General features: G+C 50.8%; 1 protein-coding gene across 1 annotated transcript in view; it reads right to left on the bottom strand.

The window, feature by feature from the left end:
* Positions 1-12,411: 12,411 nt before the first annotated feature.
* CUX1 (cut like homeobox 1) overlaps positions 12,412-21,006 on the bottom strand; it is a 401,081-nt gene continuing 392,486 nt past the window's right edge. The window contains exon 23 of the mRNA XM_033921599.1: positions 12,412-14,573. Coding sequence (XP_033777490.1) covers positions 14,513-14,573 — 61 coding nt within the window. The 3' untranslated portion in view covers positions 12,412-14,512. The remainder of the gene's footprint in view (positions 14,574-21,006) is intronic.

Here is a 21,006-nt window from a genome sequence, read left to right as displayed (position 1 = left end):
GCCGGGGTGGAGGCCTGGAAAAGGCCGGTGTAGATTTTTGCGGGTACCGCCTAGGCGGCTGTTTAAAAGGCCTCTGAGCCGGCGGCTTAGGCTTTGGACGAACCAGAGACGCCAGAGAGCGTTCCTGCTCCGAAAGCTTTTTGGTGGCCGCATCCAGGGAGTCGTCAAATAACTCCGACCCGATGCAGGGTAAATTGGCTAAGCGCTCCTGCAAGTTGGGGTCCATCTCGAGGGTCCGTAGCCAAGCCAGCCGGCGCATGGCTACCGCACAAGCCGAGACCCTCGAGGCAAGCTCAAAAGCGTCATAGACCGCATGGAACAGATAGAATCTGAGTTGGGACAGGTTTGACGCAAAGGCGGCAAATTTAACCTTGTGCGACTCCGGAATCACCCCCTGAAAATCCGGCAGATCCTTGATCATGGACCTGAGGTAGGAAGAGTAGGCGAAAGCATAATTGAGGACCCTTGTGGCCATCTGGGAATTCGCGTACAGCCGACGGCCGAATTTATCAAGGGTCCGACCCTCTCTCCCCGGGGGGACAGCAGCCGAGACTCTAGAAGGCTGCGTGCGCTTAAGAGCCGACTCCACCAAGAGCGACTGATGGGAGAGCTGCCCCTTGTCAAACCCCTTAGGGGGAAGGGTCCGGTATTTGGATTCCATCTTAGTGGGCACTACCGCCACTGTAAGAGGGGTCTCAAGGTTCCGCAGTAAGGTATGAAGGAGGACCTTGTGAAGTGGAAGGCGGGGAGATTCCCGTTGAGGGACAGGAGAATCTTGTTCCTCCAAAAAGTCTGAGGTATAGTGCGACCCTGCCGTCAGGTCCACCCCCAAAGCCTTCGCCATGTCATGGACAAACTTGGAAAAAGAAGATGTCCGTGCAGGCGGGGAGGGTGACCGAGACTTCTCAACCGAGCCGAAAGGAGAGGCCTGGCGAGAATACCCGACCTGACCCCCGGACCCCGAACCCCAAGAGGCACGATCCCGTGACCTCGAAGGAGTCGGGGACACCGTCCGGCGAAGAGACCCCCGTGGGGAACCCCCCGGGGTACGGGGTATAGAGGCCCGTCCCTTCCGCCTCGGTGAGGAGGCACGGGAACTCTCCCTGATCGGGGACCGTAAAAGATCTGGGTTGTCGAGGCGGAGTTCCTCGACCCGCAAGGCTCCGGTCTCGGGCGGAGTCGAGTGACGACTCCTCCGAGACGAGGCTCGAGACCGCTTCGACCGTTTAAGACGGTGCTTCGCCCGAGGCTTACTCGAGGGCGAGGATCCCCGTGACGACCTCGGGGACGAGGAAGAGGAGATCCGGCGTACCCGGCGCTGCTTGTCTCGGGATCGCACACTGACCTCGGGCTGACTCACCCGGATCGGGTCCGAGGGAAGGGTCGAGGCCGAGGCCGAGGGGGCTTCGGCCGCAGAGAGGCCGGTGCCCGAGGCCGAGGTCACCACCTGCGGGGCCCCCGAGACCGAAGACGAGGCCGAAGCCTGTTGTAAGGTCTCAATGGCTCCGGAAAGCTCCGAGGAGATCAAAGCGCGAAGCAACTCCTGGAACGCCGGGACGGTGAGACCCTGAGGTAACACCTGGGGACGCTCCGCAGAGGGCGACCTCGGTATCGAGTATTCCCTCGGGGCTAACCCCTTCGACATCTTGGGCTGGGTCGAGGTCGACGGTCCCGCCGCCGACGAGCCCGAGGATGGCTTCCTGGCAGATGAAACTGAGGAAGGAAGTGGAGACTTACCCGGGGCTTGCTTCTGCGAGGCAACCGGCTTCGCGGGAGCCGAGGGTTCCGACGTCGAGGCCGAGGTCGAGGCCGGGGCCGAAGCCGAGGCCGAGCTCGAGGCCTTCCCCGTCGGGGTATCGACGGCAAAGAGATCCGCCATGCGGCCTTTGCGCCGAGTAAGGGCCCGTTTCTGGAAGGTGGCACACTTAGGGCACGATGCTGTAGGGTGATGGGGCCCCAAACACCGAATACAGCACCTGTGAGGGTCAGTGATGGACAAAAGCCTCTCACACTTACCACACTTCTTAAAACCCGTAACGGGTCGGGACATGGGCCCAAAACAAGGCCGGGAACAAACGAGGTTCCTCGGCCACGGCTACCGGGAGCCCCCGGAGCGAAAGAAAAAAGATTAATTTTTTTTTTTTTTTTTTTTTAAAAACAGGGTAAATAAAGAAAGAAAATAACTTTAGCGCAGCGACCGCGTCGAAATTCCGAACACAGCCGCGGCGACAGAAGGCAAAAAAGCACAGTTACTTACCGTAACAGGTGTTATCCAGGGACAGCAGGCATATATTCTCACATGTGGGTGACGTCATCTACGGAGCCCCGGCGCGGACAGCTTTTCAAGCAAACTTGCTAGAAGTTTCAAGTTTGCACACTGCACCACGCATGTGCGTGCCTTCTGCCCACTAGAGGGCGCATCCCACCTCGTGGTCCTCAGTTCCATAACTAGCTTAGAAGCCATCCCCGGGGAGGTGGGCGGGTTGTGAGAATATATGCCTGCTGTCCCTGGATAACACCTGTTACGGTAAGTAACTGTGCTTTATCCCAGGACAAGCAGGCATGATATTCTCACATGTGGGTGACCTCCAAGCCAAACCAAAAAGGGCAGGTGGGAGGATGGCAATTTTAAGAAAACAGATTTTGTAAAACTGACTGGCCAAACCGGCCGTCACTCCTGGACAGAGTGTCCAGACAGTAGTGAGAGGTGAATGTATGAACCGAAGACCAAGTGGCAGCCTTACATATGTCTTCCATCGGGGTGGAACGGAGGAAGGCTATCGAAGCTGCCATTGCTCGGACCTTGTGCCCCGTGACTCGACCCGGGGGAGGAAGGCCAGCCTGAGTATAGCAAAGGGAGATGCACGCCGCCAACCAGTTAGACAGAGTGCGCTTGGAAACTGGGTGCCCTAATCGATTGGGATCGAAGGACAAGAATAATTGCGGGACCTTCCGATGGGACTTGGTGCGTTGAAGGTAAAATGCCAACGCCCTCTTACAGTCAAGCGTGTGAAGCGCCGTCTCGCCAGGATGGGAGTGGGGCTTAGGGAAGAACACAGGAAGGACAATGGACTGATTGAGGTGGAAATCAGAAACAACCTTCGGGACAAACTTAGGATGGGTGCGGAGGACCACCTTGTCATGATGGAATACGGTGAAGGGTGGGTCCGCAACCAAGGCTTGTAGTTCCCCAATCCGCCTAGCGGAGGTGAGGGCAATCAGAAACACCACCTTCCAAGTCAGAAATTTCAAGAGGGACTTGTTGAGTGGCTCAAAGGGTGGTTTCATCAGTTGAGCTAAAACCACATTCAAATTCCATACGACTGGGGGAGGTTTGAGCGGGGGACAAACCCTGAGTAATCCTTTCATGAAGCGTGTCACCAAGGGATGGAGAGACAGAGGGCGTCCATCCAGGTGTTGGTGGAAGGCGGAAATCGCACTAAGATGGACACGCACCGAAGTGGTTTTCAGGCCAGAGCGCGACAAATGGAATAAGTAGTCCAGAACCGAGGGTACCGGGGCCGATACCGGGTCCAGGAGGGAAGAAGAGCACCAGGTGGAAAACCTGGTCCATTTCTGCGAATAGCAAAGCCTCGTCGAGATCTTGCGGGAGGCTTCCAGCACTTCCCTCACTGATTGAGACAGGTCCGGAGGGGTCAGGGAACAAGAAACCAAGCTGTCAGGTGCAATGACTGCAGATTGGGATGTAACATGGATCCTTGATTCTGAGATAGCAGAGAAGGACCGACAGGCAGAAGAAGGGGTTCCCTGGCGCTGAGTTGGAGCAGTAGGGAGAACCAGTTCTGACGCGGCCACCGAGGAGCTATGAGAATCATCGTGGCCGTGGACGATCTGAGGTGTACCAACGTTCGCATGATCAGAGGGAAAGGAGGGAATGCATAGAGGAACTTCCCGTCCCAATCGAGAAGGAAGGCATCCGCCTCCAGACGATCCCGCGAGTACATCCGAGAACAATATAGTGGTAGTTTGTGTGCCTCCGGAGAGGCGAACAGATCTACCTGTGGCGTTCCCCAGCGAGCGAAGACCTCGTGCAGAACTGCTGAGTGTAGAGTCCACTCGTGGGGTTGCAGGAGTCGACTGAGTTTGTCCGCCAGACAATTCAGTTCCCCCTGGATGTAGACCGCCCGGAGGAAGATGTTCCGGGAGGCCGCCCACTCCCAGAGGCGAAGGGCCTCGGAGCAGAGGGGCCACGACCCCGTTCCCCCCTGTTTGTTCACATAGTACATTGCTACTTGGTTGTCCGTGCGGACGAGGACCACCTGGTCCTGTACTACGTGAACGAAGGCTCGAAGTGCTAGGAAGATGGCCCGAAGCTCTAGCACGTTGATGTGACAGCGACGGTCCTCCGCCGACCACAGGCCCTGTGTGCGAAGACCGTCGAGGTGGGCTCCCCACGCGTAGTCCGAGGAGTCCGTGGTCAGAACCTTGCGAAATGGGGGAGTGCGAAACATTAGTCCCGTGGACAGATTTGAAGAGTCTGTCCACCAACTTAGCGATTTCCGCAAAAGCGGAGTCACCGAAATGAGGCGCGACTCCGGATCGCACTCCTGGCGCCATTGTGATGCGAGTGTATACTGAGGGATCCTCAGATGCAGCCTCGCAAATGGCGTGACGTGTACCGTCGAGGCCATATGGCCGAGCAGCATCATCATGCGCTTGGCCGACACCCTTGGTAGTTGAGAGACCTGGCGGCTCATCCGTACCAAGACTTCCAACCGTTGGGTCGGAAGGTAGGAGCGCAGGCGCACCGTGTCCAGCACCGCACCTATGAATTGAAGAGACTGAGCCGGCCTCAACTGAGACTTTGGAAAGTTTATCTCGAATCCGAGGGTTTGCAGGAAGGCAATAGACTGTCGGGTCGCTGAGATAACCTCCTCCCTGGTCGGGGCTTTGATGAGCCAGTCGTCCAGGTAAGGGAACACGTGGAGCCCGCGAGACCTCAGGGCTGCCGCCACTACTACCATGCACTTCGTGAATACTCGTGGGGACGCGGCCAGGCCGAAGGGCAGGACTCTGTACTGGAGGTGTAGGTCTCCCACCTGGAATCGTAAGAATTTTCGGCAGGTGGGGTGCACCGGGACATGGGTATATGCTTCCTTCAAGTCGAGGGAGCACATCCAGTCCCCTTCCTCCAAGAGAGGATACAAGACCGGGAGAGATAGCATTCGAAATTTCTCCCTGGCCAGGCATTTGTTGAGCTTCCTGAGGTCGAGTATGGGGCGCATGTCCCCGGTCTTTTTTGGGACCAAAAAGTAACGGGAGTAAAATCCCGTCCCCCACTGGTCCTTGGGGACCGGCTCGACCGCCCGAAGCTTCAGGAGAGCTTTGGCTTCGGTCAGAAGGGTCGGTAGTTGCGACCGGTTGCACCAGGCTAAACTTGGGGGACTGTCCGGTGGTGAGGACACAAAATTGAGCGAGTAGCCTTCGGAGACGATCCGGAGCACCCAAGCGTCTGAGGTAATCGCGGTCCATGCCTTCCGGAAGGACCGAAGACGCCCCCCGATAGGAAGGGGTTCTGGTGAAGGTGCGGAGGGGAACCCGCCCCGTCCGCTCAGCCCGTCAAAAGGAAGGCGCGGGCTTAGAAGGGCCCTGCGCCGGGGCTTGGGTTTGTCCCCCTCTGCCTCGTTGAGACGAACGTCTCGGAGGCGGTCTTGAGAAGGACGGGGTCGACTTCTGGGGGTACCGGCGCGGCGGAGGCCGGAAAGGTTTCTGTGGCGGGGGCCTAGGTTTGGGGCGGACCAGGGATGCTAAAGAGCGTTCCTGTTCCGACAACCGTTTGGTCGCCGCCTCCAAAGACTCGTCAAATAACTCGGACCCCACACAGGGCAGGTCTGCAAGACGTTCCTGCAGGTTTGGGTCCATGTCGAGGGTGCGAAGCCAGGCCAAGCGGCGCATGGCCACTGCGAGGGCCGACACCCTCGAAACCAGCTCAAAGGTGTCGTACACTGAATGGAAAAGGTACAACCGCAATTGAGACAGGTTGGACATAAACTTATCGAATCCTGCTCTTTTGGAGTCCGGTAACGAGTTCCGATATTGAGGAAGGTCCTTCACCATCCCACGCAAGTAGGAGGAAAAGGTGAAGGAGTAATTTAGAACTCTGGTGGCCATCAGAGTGTTTGAATAGAGGCGACGGCCAAACTTGTCCAGGGTCCGCCCCTCCCTGCCGGGTGGAACCGCCGCAGAAACCCGTGAGGGCTGTGATTTTTTAAGGGCAGATTCCACCAGGAGGGACTGGTGGGAGAGCTGCGCCTTATCAAACCCTTTCGGGGGAATCGTCCTATACTTTGATTCCATTTTTGACGGGACAGACGTGCCTGTAAGAGGGCTCGACAAGTTCTTCAGCCAGGTCTGCAGGAGGACACTGTTGAGAGGGAGTCTAGGTACCTCTCTAGGGGGAGTGGGAAGGTCCTGTTCCTCTAGAAATTCCTTGGAATATTTGGAACCTACCATCAGGTCAATCCCCAGGGCTTGGGCCATGTCCTGGACAAAAGATGAGAAGGAGGACGGCCTAGCCTGGGGGGACGGGGTTCTCGACCGTCCCACCGAGGAGCGGGGGGAGGCCTCATGGGAATACTGAGGATTCCTAACCGATCCTGAATCCCAGGATCCTCTCTCCACGGCCCTCGAGGGGGAGGGTGAAATCATCCTCCTAGGGGAGTCCCTGGGGGAGGATCCCGGGGTCCGTGGGGTCCTCTCCCGTTTCCTCGGCGAGGCGGCGCGGGAAGACTTTCCCCGAGGTGAGCGGAGGAGCCTCGGATTATCGAGGCGCAACTCCGACACCTGCAGCGCCTCGCCCCCGAACGACGAGGAACGATCGCGCCGAGGCGAGCCCCGGGGTCGCTTAGGCTTCCTCGATCGGCGCCTCGTCCGAGGTCGCCTCGAGGGCGAGGCGTCCGGGGAAGATCCCGAAGCCGAGGAGGAAAGTCGGCGCACTCTGCGGAACTTTTCTTTTGGGCGGACACTGCGCTCAGGAGGCTCCCCCGAGGTCGAGGTCCGGGGCGGGGCCGAGACCGAGGTGGACGGGGCCGCAATACCCGAGACCGAGGTCGCCGAGGCCGGGGCTCCCGAGGTCGAGGGAGCCGAGACCGGGGCCTCCGAGGCCGAGGGCGCCCCGGCCGAGGTCGACGTCGCCGGGCCCGCAGCACGCTGCAGCACTTCCAGGGCTCCCGACAGCTCCGATGAGATCAAGGCTCGAAGGAGATCCTGGAAGGCCGGAATCCCCACGAAGGTGGGGAGTTCCGAGTCCGGGGCACACTCCCTGGAGGGCGACCTCGGTCTCGAGTATTCCCTCGGGGTGTGCGGAGTCGAGGTCCGATGCGGGGCCGGGGTCGACCCACCCGCTTTGGCCTGACTCGAGGATGGCTTCTTTGCTGAAGGGGATGGAACAGAGGACTTACCCGAAGCTGGCTTCGATGACGACGGCTTCGAAGATGAGGGCCGAGGCGACGCCGAGGCCCCCGAGGACGCCGAGGCCGAGGTCAAGGCCGGGGCCGAAGCCGGGGCCGACGTCGAGGCCTTGGGCGGCGCGTCGACGGCGAACAATTCCGCCATTCTGGCCTTACGGCGACGGAGGGCCCTGTTCTGGAAGGTAGCACAGCGATCACACGAGGCTGTTGGATGTTCGGGCCCAAGACAGACAATGCACCACCGGTGAGGGTCGGTGATGGAGAGTAGTCTCTCACACCGGCTGCATTTCTTGAATCCCGTAACAGGACGGGACATCGACGAGAAAAAGAAGAAGGCCGGGAACGACCGACGTTCCCCGGCTCAGGCTTCCGGGAGCCCCCGGAGCCCAACGAAAAACAATTATTATTTTTTTTTTTTTTTTTTTTGTAAGACGGACGAAAAATAAAGCAGCACCGCGATTAATCCGATCAATAAACAAACTAAACGCGGCAGCTAGAAGGCAAAAACACTGGAGCTCAGATCCACAGGGCTTTCTTGCTCCGCGGAAAAATTTGAACTGAGGACCACGAGGTGGGATGCGCCCTCTAGTGGGCAGAAGGCACGCACATGCGTGGTGCAGTGTGCAAACTTGAAACTTCTAGCAAGTTTGCTTGAAAAGCTGTCCGCGCCGGGGCTCCGTAGATGACGTCACCCACATGTGAGAATATCATGCCTGCTTGTCCTGGGATAATAGCACAATTTTATCCACAGGGCTTCTGGCTCCGCGGATGAAAAAGAACTGAGGACCACGAGGTGGGGATGCGCCCTCTAGTGGCGAGAAGGCTAGCACATGCGTGGTGCAGTGTGCAAACTTGAAACTTCTAGCAAGTTTGCTGAAAAAGCTGTCCGCGCTGGGGCTCCGTAGATGACGTCACCCCCATGTGTGAGAATATCATGCCTGCTTGTCCTGGGATAAACCTTTTTTTTTCCTTCTCTTCCTATATTTTAAGTTTTTGTAAACCGTGCCGAGCTCCACATCCGTGGAGATGATGCGGTATATAAACTTAAGGTTTAGTTTAGTTTAGTATAAGACCTATTTACCTACAATGGAGACCGCATGCAAATAGATCTCATGCATAGTCATTAGGAAAATCCTGAAAACCTGACCTGATGAGTGCCAAGGTTGAACACTCTGGTTTAGAGGAACTGTTATTTCTGTGCATTGGCATTATAAACCCTTACCTCTTGTTTTTCCCTTTTTCACCAAACCCAACATTGTAACTTTTTAATTTCTTTCCTCACCCCTTATATATGTTTTTAATAATATTATATTGTTAATGTGTTAGTTTCTTTGTTTTCTTTACTTAGACCACAGGTGTCAAAGTCAGTCCTTGAGGGCCGCAATCCAGTCGGGTTTTCAGGATTTCCCCAATGAATATGTATTGAAAGCAGTGCATGCAAATAGATCTCATGCATATTCATTGGGGAATTCCTGAAAAACCGACTGGATTGCGGCCCTCGAGGACCGACTTTGACACCCTTGACTTAGACTATGTACATCGCCTAGCAATTGTAATAGGCGATTCATCAAATACTTAAATAAACTTGAAATTTGAAACTTGTTTGCTTTTGATCTGGAATAACTTATCTTATGAATTAAGACAGCGCGACTCTTACTATTTCTTTCATAAAATGTTGAAAACCTTTTTAATGAGTATAACTATATCATGGGGAATAAAAATTCAGTGACTTTTTTATTATTTAAATTGGTTTTTTTTTGGGGGGGGAATCTATTTAAAGATAGTTTTCTATTTAAGGTACATTATAGTCCAAAAGTTATCATGAAATAAGAATTAGTTTTTTATTATGTAACATGGGGCTCTATATTCATGCAGTGTTTACATTTTTTGGTAAATTAATTCCATTAATCCATTCTAGTAGGGAAAGCAAAGATATAAATGACAGCAAAAATAGCTGACATGGTAAATCGGGGAGACAAGCCATTTTTTAGATATATCAATGATAGGAAAATGTCATTGTGAGGCTCAATAGTGAAGGAGAGTATTGTGTTCAATTTTGGAGACCGTATCTGGCAAAGGAACAGAGAATTGTTGGACATAGGTATGTGGCGTGAGAGGGAAAGAGATGATGTATATGGGGAAAGGAAGAAAGAGAGAGAATTGTTGGACATGATAGTTGTAGAGAGGAGGGAGGGAGAAATGACTCAAAGATGGGAGAGATGACAGACCACTGGAATGGAAAGGAGAGAGAGATGCCAGACCACAGACTGGAAGGGAAGGAGGGGAGAGTGGTGCCAGGTGGCAGAAATGAGGAGACCTTGGGAAGAGGGAAGGAAGGAGAAAGAGATGCCAGACCATGGGAGAGGAGAGAGATTCCAGGCTATGGGAAGGAGAGGAGAAAGATGCCAGACCAGAACTGTTAACCACGCTCTTCAATCTTTCCCTAAGCACGGGAAAAGTTCCATTAGACTGGAAAACAGCTAACGTCATTCCGCTTCACAAAAAGGGATGCAGGTCAGAGACTGCAAATTACAGGCGGGTAAGTCTTACATCAATAGTGTGTAAACTCATGGAAATGTTGATTAAACACAAATTAGATATGGCTTTGGACGATGAGAGGCTGAGGGATCCCCACCAACATGGATTTACAAAGGGAAGGTCCTGTCAATCCAATCTAATCAGCTTCTTTGACTGGGTAACAAAAAAAATTAGATAAGGGAAAGTCCCTGGATGTAGTGTATCTGGACTTCAGTAAGGCTTTTGATAGTGTCCACACCGTAGATTATTGAACAAGATGAGCTCGCTGGGACTAGGAGAAACATTAATTACATGGGTTAAAGACTGGCTCAGTGGCAGACTTCAAAGGGTGGTAGTGAACGGCACTCCCTCCGAAACATCGGAGGTGTTCAGTGGAGTACCACAGGGCTCGGTCCTGGGTCCAATCCTGTTTAATATCTTCGTAAGGGATCTACCTCAGGGACTTCAGGGTAAAATTGCATTATTTGCTGATGACGCTAAATTATGCAATGTAGTGGGCGGAGGTACCGTACCCGATAGTATGACACAGGACCTACTTTTACTGGAGAAATGGTCTACTATTTGGCAGCTGAACTTTAATGCCAAGAAGTATAAAGTTAGGCACCTTGGTAACAGAAACCCTTGCAGAACCTACACTCTGAACGGTGAGACCTTAACTAGAACTGTTACAGAACAGGACCTGGGAGTAATCATTAGTGAAGATATGAAGGCTGCCAATCAAGTGGAGAAAGCTTCATCCAAGACTAGACAAATGCTGAGTTGCATCCGGAGAAATTTCGTCAGCCGAAAGCCCGAAGTGGTAATGCTGCTTTACAGGTCCATGGTGAGACCACATCTGGAATACTATGTTCAGTTTTGGAGGCCACATTATTAAAAGGATGTGCTGAGAATAGAGTCGGTTCAGAGATTGGCCACTAGGATGGTCTCAGGACTCAAGGATCTCCCATATGAAGAACATCTAGGTAGGTTGCAGCTTTACTCTCTCGAGGAACGCAGAGAGAGGGGAGACATGATAGAGACGTTCAAATATGTTACTGGCCTTATGGAGATGGAAGAAGACATCTTTTTCCTTACAGGACTTATGGCAACAAGAGGGCATCTGCTAAAAATCAGGGGTGGGAGATTTCATGGGGACATTAGAAAGCATTTCTTCACCGAAAGGGTGGTTGATCGTTGGAATGATCTTACACTTCAGGTAGTAGAGGCCAACAACATGCTCACTTTTAAGAATAAATGGGATAAACATGTGGGTTCACTTCGAGGAAGTGCTTAGGCGGGTGGGTTATCCGAGTGGGCAGACTTGTTGGGCCGTCGGCCCTTTTCTGGCGTCATACTCTATGTTTCTATATGAAGAGGGAAGGGGGAAGACAGAGATGTCTGACCATGGGAGAGGGATGATGAGATGGTGCATAGGGATGGAGAGGAAGGGGAGACAGAGGGAGGAGATGGTGCACAGCAATGAAGAGGTAAGAAGAAGTGCTTCTTATGGATAGATGGGAGGAGGAGAGAAGAAAGAGGGAGGAGATGGTACACATGGATAGATGGGAAGGGAAGGCATAGAAAAGTAGATTTTGAGAAGAAAGCAGAAAAATGGAAGAAAGTTGAATGTATGGCAGAAAGTGAAGGAAAGAAAAACAACAAATGGATAAGGTGACCCTGGATCCACAGTTAAGAGCACAGACAGAAGGAAGTGCAGCCTGAGACTGGAAAAGATGGTTTGAAAACCAAAATCACCAGACAAAAACGGTAGGGGAAATGATTTTATTTTCAATTTACATAACATAAAATAGTGCTTATTGACCGTGTAACCAGAAGTTCAACGCGGTTTACAATTTAGTGATTGAATTGTGCCAATTTTGGGCATTTACATCTGCTGTCTATATTTTGCACTGCTAAGGAAGAAATGCATTTGTTTCTATTTTCTGGGGTTGTACTGCATGCAGAGTCTTGAATCTTAGGGCTTTGTTTATATATATATTTGCGTAAGGGTTATCTGTGTTCTGATAGGAATGAATGTTGAGAAGCATATGTACAGTGTGCTTTGTATAGTTTAATTTTGTGATTAACCATTATGTATTAATAAGAATATATTGTGTGTATATATGAAAAATGAATGGGAAAAATGGTATTACAATTAGTACTATTATGGGGGCGGGGGTGGAGCTTGCGGGTCCCCCCCAAACAGAAAAGCGTTCTGCTGCCTATGATATAATAAGGTACTCAGCCTGGAGTACCCAGCGCCTATATTTGCATTCCATTTACTGGATCTGACCCTAAGCAAATACCAGGGCAAATCATATCCCTACCAAGTGTATTTCAGAGGGATTCCATGTCACGTCTGGTATACTGTTTATTTGTAGCTATCCTATATGGAGATGGTATCCTAGGAGAGCCCCTCTAAGCACTAATTTTGACCCCTCTCCCCACAGAAAGACCAACAAACTACAATATATTTCTTCATTTATTGGATTCCAAACCTTACATACAGTTAGAATCATCAGATGAGAGGGAAACAGATCAGGTCAGATACAAATGCTTAAGCAGACTCTGAGAAACAAAGATATTGCTAAATACAACACAATCATGTGATCTTTAAACAGAACTCCTATTTCTGTTGCAACTACTTAATCCAACCACAACCTGATTTTAGAAAGAAACATAGATCAAATGTAATTTCTTTAGTCTAGAAGACTGAAAGCAAGAGAAGTTAAAACAATACATTTCAGAAACCCTCCAAAAATGAAGCTGCACTGAACAGAAGGGACTGGTTGTGATCTGCATGGTATATCAGATAACTTTAATTTCTAAAGGTTGACTCATACTGTACCTTTAAGATAGGGGATGACAAATCTACTGAACTTATATATAAAATGCTAGTCACTGAAAATGGCCTGGGATTGAACATCTGGGCTCATTGCTGACTGTGGGACTTAGGCAGCTGCCTCCCGTGGTCTGAATTTTGGGCCCACTGTCTACAAATCTTTATTCTCAGATGGAGAACTGAACAGAAACAGATTTTTGCAGTCAGTTCTGTTGCAAAGAGCAGGCAAGGTGGGCACCAAGTTCGAGGGAGGCATGACATGCTGCTGCCAGCATGAGAAATATACAGCATCTTTTGCAGTGGGCTAGCTGGAGGGACTCTTTTCAATCCCTGGTTTCCCAGAGCACTGTTATGTTTGGCAACCAGCTTTTTCATAGTGACATGTTTCAGGACTAAACAGCACCTCTCTCTCTGCACTCTTTCCAATTTATCCATGTGTTGATCTGTATATACAAAAAGCTAACTTCTACAGAATAATTATGACAGAACATGCATAAAGCAGAGGTCACCGGATTTCCCTTTCATTTAGTAAGTGATCTACTGACCTGTTAGAGCTTTTTTCTAAACATTAAACCTAGTAACAATGTGGATCACAGGGTTCCAAATAGGAGTCACATAAGTCATCACTTCTTAGATAATACGGGGGGGTGACATTCCATCTTCTTGGTGAAGGTTATCACTATTCAAATAGCCATTCAAATTAAAGGCAAATTCTAGTGTAGGGCTTTGATTTTTGTCTGGCATCCTCCTACTAGAGAGTTCATATAGCAACCAAAATCTGACCCATTTAGGTCTACATACCATGAGCCCTGAACCATGATTAGCTGGGAGTTTCTGCATTTTTCTTTCCTTCCCTCATTTAGCCCAGGCATTGCAGTAGCAATCCTCCAACTGAAATGCAACAATCCTGATTCCTTTCAAATCCTAGTACAAGACTGCACTCAGCTCAGCCAGGAGGCGTTGCTGATGAATGATGGCTGGGAATGTTCCTATTCTGGTGGCTACAAATGCCGTCACTGCTGTGTCCTTAGATTCTGCCGACTGGAGGAGCAGAAATTAAACACAGGTCTCTTGCATACATAGGATAGGTTAGGAATCTGGCCTATTTCACACCAACTTCTCTGGTTCAAAAGGTTTATGAAGACTAAGCTGCATGCCTGAAGGAATGAAGTAAGGAATGCAAGTTAGATTCCATATCAGGTTAAAACAATGTGATGGCATTGCTTCAATTAATGCTAGACTTAGAACCGGTAAACAGTGATTTCCTGCCCATGCATCACTAACCTCAAACTCACTGGACCGCAGTTACTGCACAATTGTGTACAGTTTTTATAAATTTAACTGTTTATCTGGACAAATGACATCACTGAGTAAGCTTAATGAGTAATTGCTTCAGATTCTCAGACAGTACAAGAAAAGGGAACATCCCTTGCTGAAATCAGCAATGTTGATGGCAGCCTCAAGTCCTTCATCTGCAGTCCTGGCTCTTTAAGACCCATTTCAGTGTATTCTACTCCAATGGGCATTAGAAAACTAGATCTGAACCCAAAAACCCAATCTGATAAAGATTTACTGGAAAACAATCATAATATCGCTCAGTCAACTGATAATTCCTTTATAAAGTGAAAGTGAGAAGAGATTTTTGCCTCTTAGAAACTCTTGAAGCTCCCATATCAAACAGTTTTACTTTATGGAACAGTCCATTGTGGTGGGCTTCCAGGTATCATTGCCACATGGCCCCATTCTCTCCATTCTCATGGAACCGGTGCAAATGATCCGCATATCTGAAAGAAAAGAGACAGCACAATAAAGTATTCAGTGCTCTTCTCTATGAGCTTGCCAAAACTGCCATCACTCTTCACATATGTTATCAGAAATGAACAAGTTTGGGCGTTTTCGTCCGTGCTTTCATTATAAATTTTTTTTTTTAAACATATGTTTATTAGCAGTGAAGCAGCACATACATTCAGGCGGCAACAATGCCATAATCTACAAGCAAATAACACAAGGGATACATAAACAGCTGGTAAATGCAAACCAAACCAGAGACATCAGGGATTCAAGAAGGATCCATGAACAAGAAATACAAAGAAAGTCCCCGCCACAAGGCAGTGCCAACTTCACCTATTTTTACTTACCCCCTCAAATAACCAAATAGACATTCCCCAAGCCCGACTCAAAACCCATGCACACCAAGCACACACATGACAACAACAGGCACACCCCCCTTTCTCACTAATCCCCCCACACACACAAACACAAGCAAACCTCCCCCCTCCCCCCAGTCCTAGATAGAGGAGCTGTCGATGAGTATAGAGAAAGAAATAGGCCTACAGATGGAAAATAGAAGGAGAAATAGAGAGAAGGTCACCCAGGTAAGCAGAGGGCTCCCGAGAACCCCCAAAGGGGGTCTTCTCCTCTGGACCAGAAACTCACAATTAGCTGTCACCGGGTACTGGCTCTGGAGCAGAGATCGAGCGCAACAAGCCTTCCCACAAAGCCACATAATATCTTTTATCACAATTGGAAGATCCCGCATACCACTGGCGTTCAAAAATGGCCATGTCCCGCAATTTGGCATGCCACAACGCAATAGGTGGAGGGGCCTTAGAAATCCAACTAGAAAGAATTGCTTTCTTAAGCACTAAGAATACATTGTAAAGGAAGCGCCGCTGGGGGACAGACAAACCCTGTTCAATAAGTGGCTCCTGCAACCCTAGAAGTAAAACCCCATAGTCCCATTCCACCGACCGTTGAAGGATAGCCTCCAACGTGGCCAGCACCCCCCTCCATAGAGTAAGTTTAGAGCATTCAAAAAATGAGTGGAGGTACGTACCTGGCTGGCATTTGCATTTAACACAAGAGGCATCATCCCAGAGTCAAAAGCTGGCTCCCCGCTGTCGGGTTAAGTAATATCGGTGCAGAATCTTAAATTGAGTGTCCTGATACTCAACAGATTTAGTGAATGCAAAAAGGGTGGCAAAACACTCCTGAAACTGATGCTCATCAATAGATACACCCAGATCACCCTGCCAAACCTCTCTTACACTGGATATACCTACAGTGGGACTCGAGAGCTTCAATAGTTTATACCAATGTGAAAGCTTATTCATAGAGGCCGGGGTGGAGAGAAATTGTGTGTCGAGCCCCCCAAGCGCCCACGCTCCTGGACATCGGTTACGTTCTGCCTCCCAGTAATGGCGGACCTGAAAGTAGGAAAACAAAAAGTGATTGGGTAGGCCCCACGTTCGCTGAACCTGGGAGAAAGAGGGAAAAGTCTGGGGATCCAACTCAAGCAGCTGCGCCATGACCGTGCAACCCCGGGCCGCCCAACCCCGAAATGCTGAATAACCCCAGCCCGGTTGAAAGTTGGAATTTCCCAGGAAACGAAGAAAGGTAGACACCGTGGGACTAAGCACCTGTCGGCGCCTCCACCATCGCCAAGCCTGCCGTAAAGGCCACATGAATTGCATCTGAACTCTGTACCGGTGAGAGGGATCAGATTGGGAGTGGAGCATATTCATGAACTGAAAAGGACGAGTCCAACCCTCCACCCATCCCGGTGGGGAATATCGTTCACAACCCGAGTACCCCTCATGTATCCAGCGCAGAAGCGCAGCCACTTTGTAGAGACGAATGTCAGGGACATTCAGCCCACCAGCAGACTTATCCAACATCAATTTCGCCATACTGATTCGCGGACCCTTGGAGCGCCAGATAAACTTAGAGATAAGCGATTTGAACTTAAGTTCCTCCTTGCGGCGCAACCAGATCGGGATGGTCTGTAAAGGGTATAACATTTTCGGAAGCATAACCATTTTGACTAGCGCTATCCTGCCCATCAGGCCCAACGGCAAATCCTTCCAACGCTGACATAGCTTGTTAATCTCCTCCAGCGGCCGCAGAACATTTTCCGCATAGAGGACGGAAGGCTGTGTGCTTAAGAAGACGCCCAGATACCTCATAGGCGCCGTCGTGGGCGGAATAGCCAAAAGCGCGTGCCATGGCTCCGGCGGGCCACCAGACAGCAGTAAAAGTTCCGACTTAGAGCAGTTCACCTGAAGGCCAGAAAGCAACCCAAAGGCTCTCACCACCGCGAGAGCTGGATCCAGATGAATGGAAGCCTGATCTAAATACAAAAGGATATCATCCGCAAACAAGCTGATTTTACACTCGTGGTCCCCGACTCTCACCCCCCGGAAATGATTACATCCTCTAATTTTGATGGCTAATGGCTCCATGGCCAGCAAGAATAGTAAAGGGGACAGGGGGCAGCCCTGCCGAGTGCCTCGTTGAAGGCCAAAACGGGCCGTCAAACTGCCATTGATTAATAAGCGGGCCTGCGGGTCCACATACAACGCCTTCACCCAAGCCAGAAAGGAGCCTTGAAATCTGTACTGCTCCAAAGTCCAGAAAAGATATTCCCAGGAGATGCTGTCAAATGCCTTTTCCATGTCTAATCCCGCGATAGCTGAATGGCCCCCGCGTCCCGCATGGATCCGAATGGCTCCCAGCACTTTCATCAAATTCATGGAAGCATATCGACTAGGAACAAAACCCACCTGGTCATGGTGAATAAGATCTGGTAAAACGGAATTCAGTCTACGCGCTAGGGTAGCCGCCAACAGCTTTATATCCTGGTCTAAGAGAGAGATGGGCCGATACGAACTCACCAACGCATGGTCCTTGCCCGGTTTCGGCAGTAAAACCACATGGGCAAGGTTATCGGGTAACTCGGCCTCGCCCGCTGACACTCCGTTATACAGGGCGCACAAGGGCGCTGCCACCAAATCCTGAAGAATCCTATAGTATTCCGGGCCTAAACCGTCAGGGCCCGGCGCCTTCGCCAAGGTAAGGGAGCGGATACCCTGCAAAATCTCCTCCTTCGTAAGCGGAGCGTTCAAGGCCTGGAGCTGCGCGTCCTCAAGCCCCGGAATCTGGATATCAGAGAAAAAGGACAGCAAAGCCTCTCGGTCCAATGGACGAGCTTCGTACAGCGTCGAGTAGAAAGAGACAAATTGTTCCTCTATTTGCTGAGCTGTAGTGTATTCGATACCCCGGGCATCCTTAATGGATGTAATAACTTGCCTTTTTTTTGGTGGTCGCACCAAATTAGCTAAAAGTTTCCCCGCTTTGCTCCCCCAGCGATACAGTTGATATCTGTGATAGTACAAAGAAGTCCGCATACGATCATTAAGCAGCCCCTCTATCTGCTCCTTCAGAGACTGAAGTTCTCGTTTGTCAGAGTCAGACATCGACTGAATATGACGCTGCCTGAGAATACGCATATCACTCGTAAGTTGCAATATCTTCCCATCCCGCTCTTTCCTCTTATGAGCCGTGTACGCTATAATATGCCCTCTCATCACCGCTTTAGAGGCATACCAGTACGTACTGGGGCTCACATCATCAGTCTGATTAGTCAATTGATAATCCACCCACCGCGCTCTAAGATATTCCCGGAATGCCTTGTCCGTATACAATTGAGGAGACAGCTTCCAGGACTTACCCCTAACCCCAGATGAAAAAGAGAGGGTCACCACCACTGGAGCGTGATCAGAAACGGTGCTCTCCAAGATATCAGCTCGAATTGCCGCTGTAAACAACCGGCGATCTAGAAGAAGGTAATCAAGGTGAGCATACGCGGTATGAGCATGCGAGAAGAAAGTGAAGTCCCTATCAGAAGGATGTAAAGTGCGCCAAATATCCACGATGTCTAAGTGGCTAAGTAGGAAGTTAACCCCTCTTGCGGCATGATCTCGAGGCAGCACTCGGGGTGGCTTACAGTCAAAGCTCGGATCAGCAGTGATATTAAAGTCCCCGCCCAAGAGAAGATGATACTCGGTGTATTCTGACAGTTTAGAGAGGAGATTAGAGTAAAAGCTGTGAGTGTATACATTCGGGGCATAGATATTGCAGAGCATCAGCTTCGTACCCCAAATCTCCCCCAATACCATAACAAATCTCCCCTCGCGGTCTTGAACCAGCTTGTGAAACTGAAAAGGTAACTGTTTGCTAAGAAGGATCGCGACCCCTCGCCGCCTACCCCCAAAGGAGGAGGAGTATACCTCGCCCACCCAGCTTCTACGTAATTTAGAATGTTCCAATTGTGACATGTGAGTCTCCTGGAGATAGGCTACATCGGCACTCAATTTGCGTAAAGAGTACTCTCGATCTCTTTATAGGTGACCGAAGGCCAGCAACGTTAAGAGTAACCACCTTTAAATCAGCCATTGTCAAAAGGCCAACACTCAGATAATTGACCACTATAGAATTGCAACCACCCCAGCGGGACCTCCCAGCTAAGTCCCTGGGTAGAGAAAAGATAGGTGCCACTCCCCCATCCAGAACCAATCATACCATACATCCACATCCACACAAACAGCCACCCGACCCATGCATACCCAAACATACAACCCCAAAAAACCCCCACACACTCCCCCCCCCCTTAACCCAAGACCTTCCTCAGCGGTAGCTCCCTTCCCCAGCCCCGCATCACCCAAAGACACACCTCCCACCCCGCTTGCCAGGGAGCCCCTCCACCTCCCCTCCACATCCAAAAAGGAAGAAAAAGAACTCAGCTACAAGATCCCTGTGCCCCACCAAACGGGTGTACATAGAAAGGCAAAACAGAATCACAAGAGTCCTGCATAATCAGAAAGATCCATACTGGGCCCTAGGAGAAAGCACAAAGAAAGAATATAGAAATATAGAAAAACAGTCCAAACGGGCCCCAACAAGGTAAACCAGAGTCCAGAACTGGCTAGGCCCCTCGCCCACCCCCGTCAGAGAGGTGATGGCAGCGGGGCATAGCATAGCAGGGAGATACTCGCTGTCCGGGAATCCCAGTGTTCTGTCAAGGGTACACTCTGAAGTCCTCCCTGCGCAAGATTAGTTAGTAGGGAATGCCATAGGTCCTACAGGAATCAGCCCGGACCATGTGCCATTCATGCCTGGAAAGAGCCAGCAGCCTCAAAGTTTGTCCACAAAGCGGCGGGCCTCATCCGCGTCCTGCAAGGTGAATGATTTGCCGTCCCTCCAAACTCACAACTTAGCAGGAAAAGCGAGGGCAAACTGTATACCTTTGGAATGCAGCACCGAGCAGAAAGGTGACATCAACTTGCGCTGCGCCGCCACTCTGACGGAGTAATCATTGAAGAGAAGAATCTTCACTCCCTTGTATTCCAGAGGCCCTGCCCTGCGATACGCCCGTAGGATGGACTCCTTCTCACGCCAGTTGACATAGCGGGCAATGGCGGTGCGTGGTCTCCTGTTCTCCGCTTGCTGCATGGACCCGATCCGATGGGCACTCACAAGCGAAGGCCATACCTGACTCTTGCAGCTGCAGCTGTTCTGGCAGCCAGGAGGAGAAGATGTGATACAGCTCTGCGTCCGCGACCGCCTCTGGAAGCCCCACCAGCCTAAGATTGTTCCGACGGCTCCTATTCTCTTGCTCGTCCAGCTGTGCTTTCAGGGCCTCTGTCTCCTTTTGCAGCGTGATCACTCGGGCGTCCAGACCGCTACAGACATCTTCCTGCCCTGAAATCCGCTGTTCCGTGTCGGCAATCCGACGTGCATGAGAATCAAATTTCTCATGCATCTCCTCCATGCCCGACTGAAGCTTGTTAAGACGGTCCGCCAGCGCTGCCGACACCGACCGCGTGATCTCCTGCACCCAGTCCCCTGAGGGGACCGTGAAAGTGGCGGTCTCCGTCGCCATCTTGGTCGGGTTCAGAGCCGGCCTTTCTTTAAGTGCCCGAGCTTGTTTCACAGGCATTCCCAGCTGTAGGACCCAAGTAAGACGCCGCAGCCGCAGCGGAACGCAAGGCTCACTCTAACTCGGCGGGTCAGCCGCTCGGCGGGGGAGGAAATCAGAATAAATTCGCCGATTTAGCAGGGGATCTGAGGGAGCTCCACCAGCGCGCGCCCTATCAGGTAGGCTGCATCACGTGACCCCCCCCGCTTTCATTATAAATTGACTAGATTATTGTAACATTACCTGTAAAGAAAAAAGTCTGCAACTTATACAAAATTCTGCAATAAAATCAATAACTGGATTGAAAATTTTGATCATCACTTCTCTTAGTTTGCCTGCATCAGCTTCAAAGCGATCTTCGGGATGCTACCAACCTACCTAGCTTCCCAATTCCTCACCTACTGCCCAAAAAAGACCTCCCGCAGAACAAACTTCTTTACTTACCCATCCCTGAAATCATG

Source organism: Geotrypetes seraphini, chromosome 15 (genome assembly GCF_902459505.1).
Source record: "Geotrypetes seraphini chromosome 15, aGeoSer1.1, whole genome shotgun sequence".
Classification (NCBI taxonomy): Eukaryota; Metazoa; Chordata; class Amphibia; order Gymnophiona; family Dermophiidae; genus Geotrypetes; species Geotrypetes seraphini.
The sequence above is the reverse complement of the archived record's forward strand: the minus strand, read 5'-3'. Positions and strand labels throughout refer to the sequence as shown.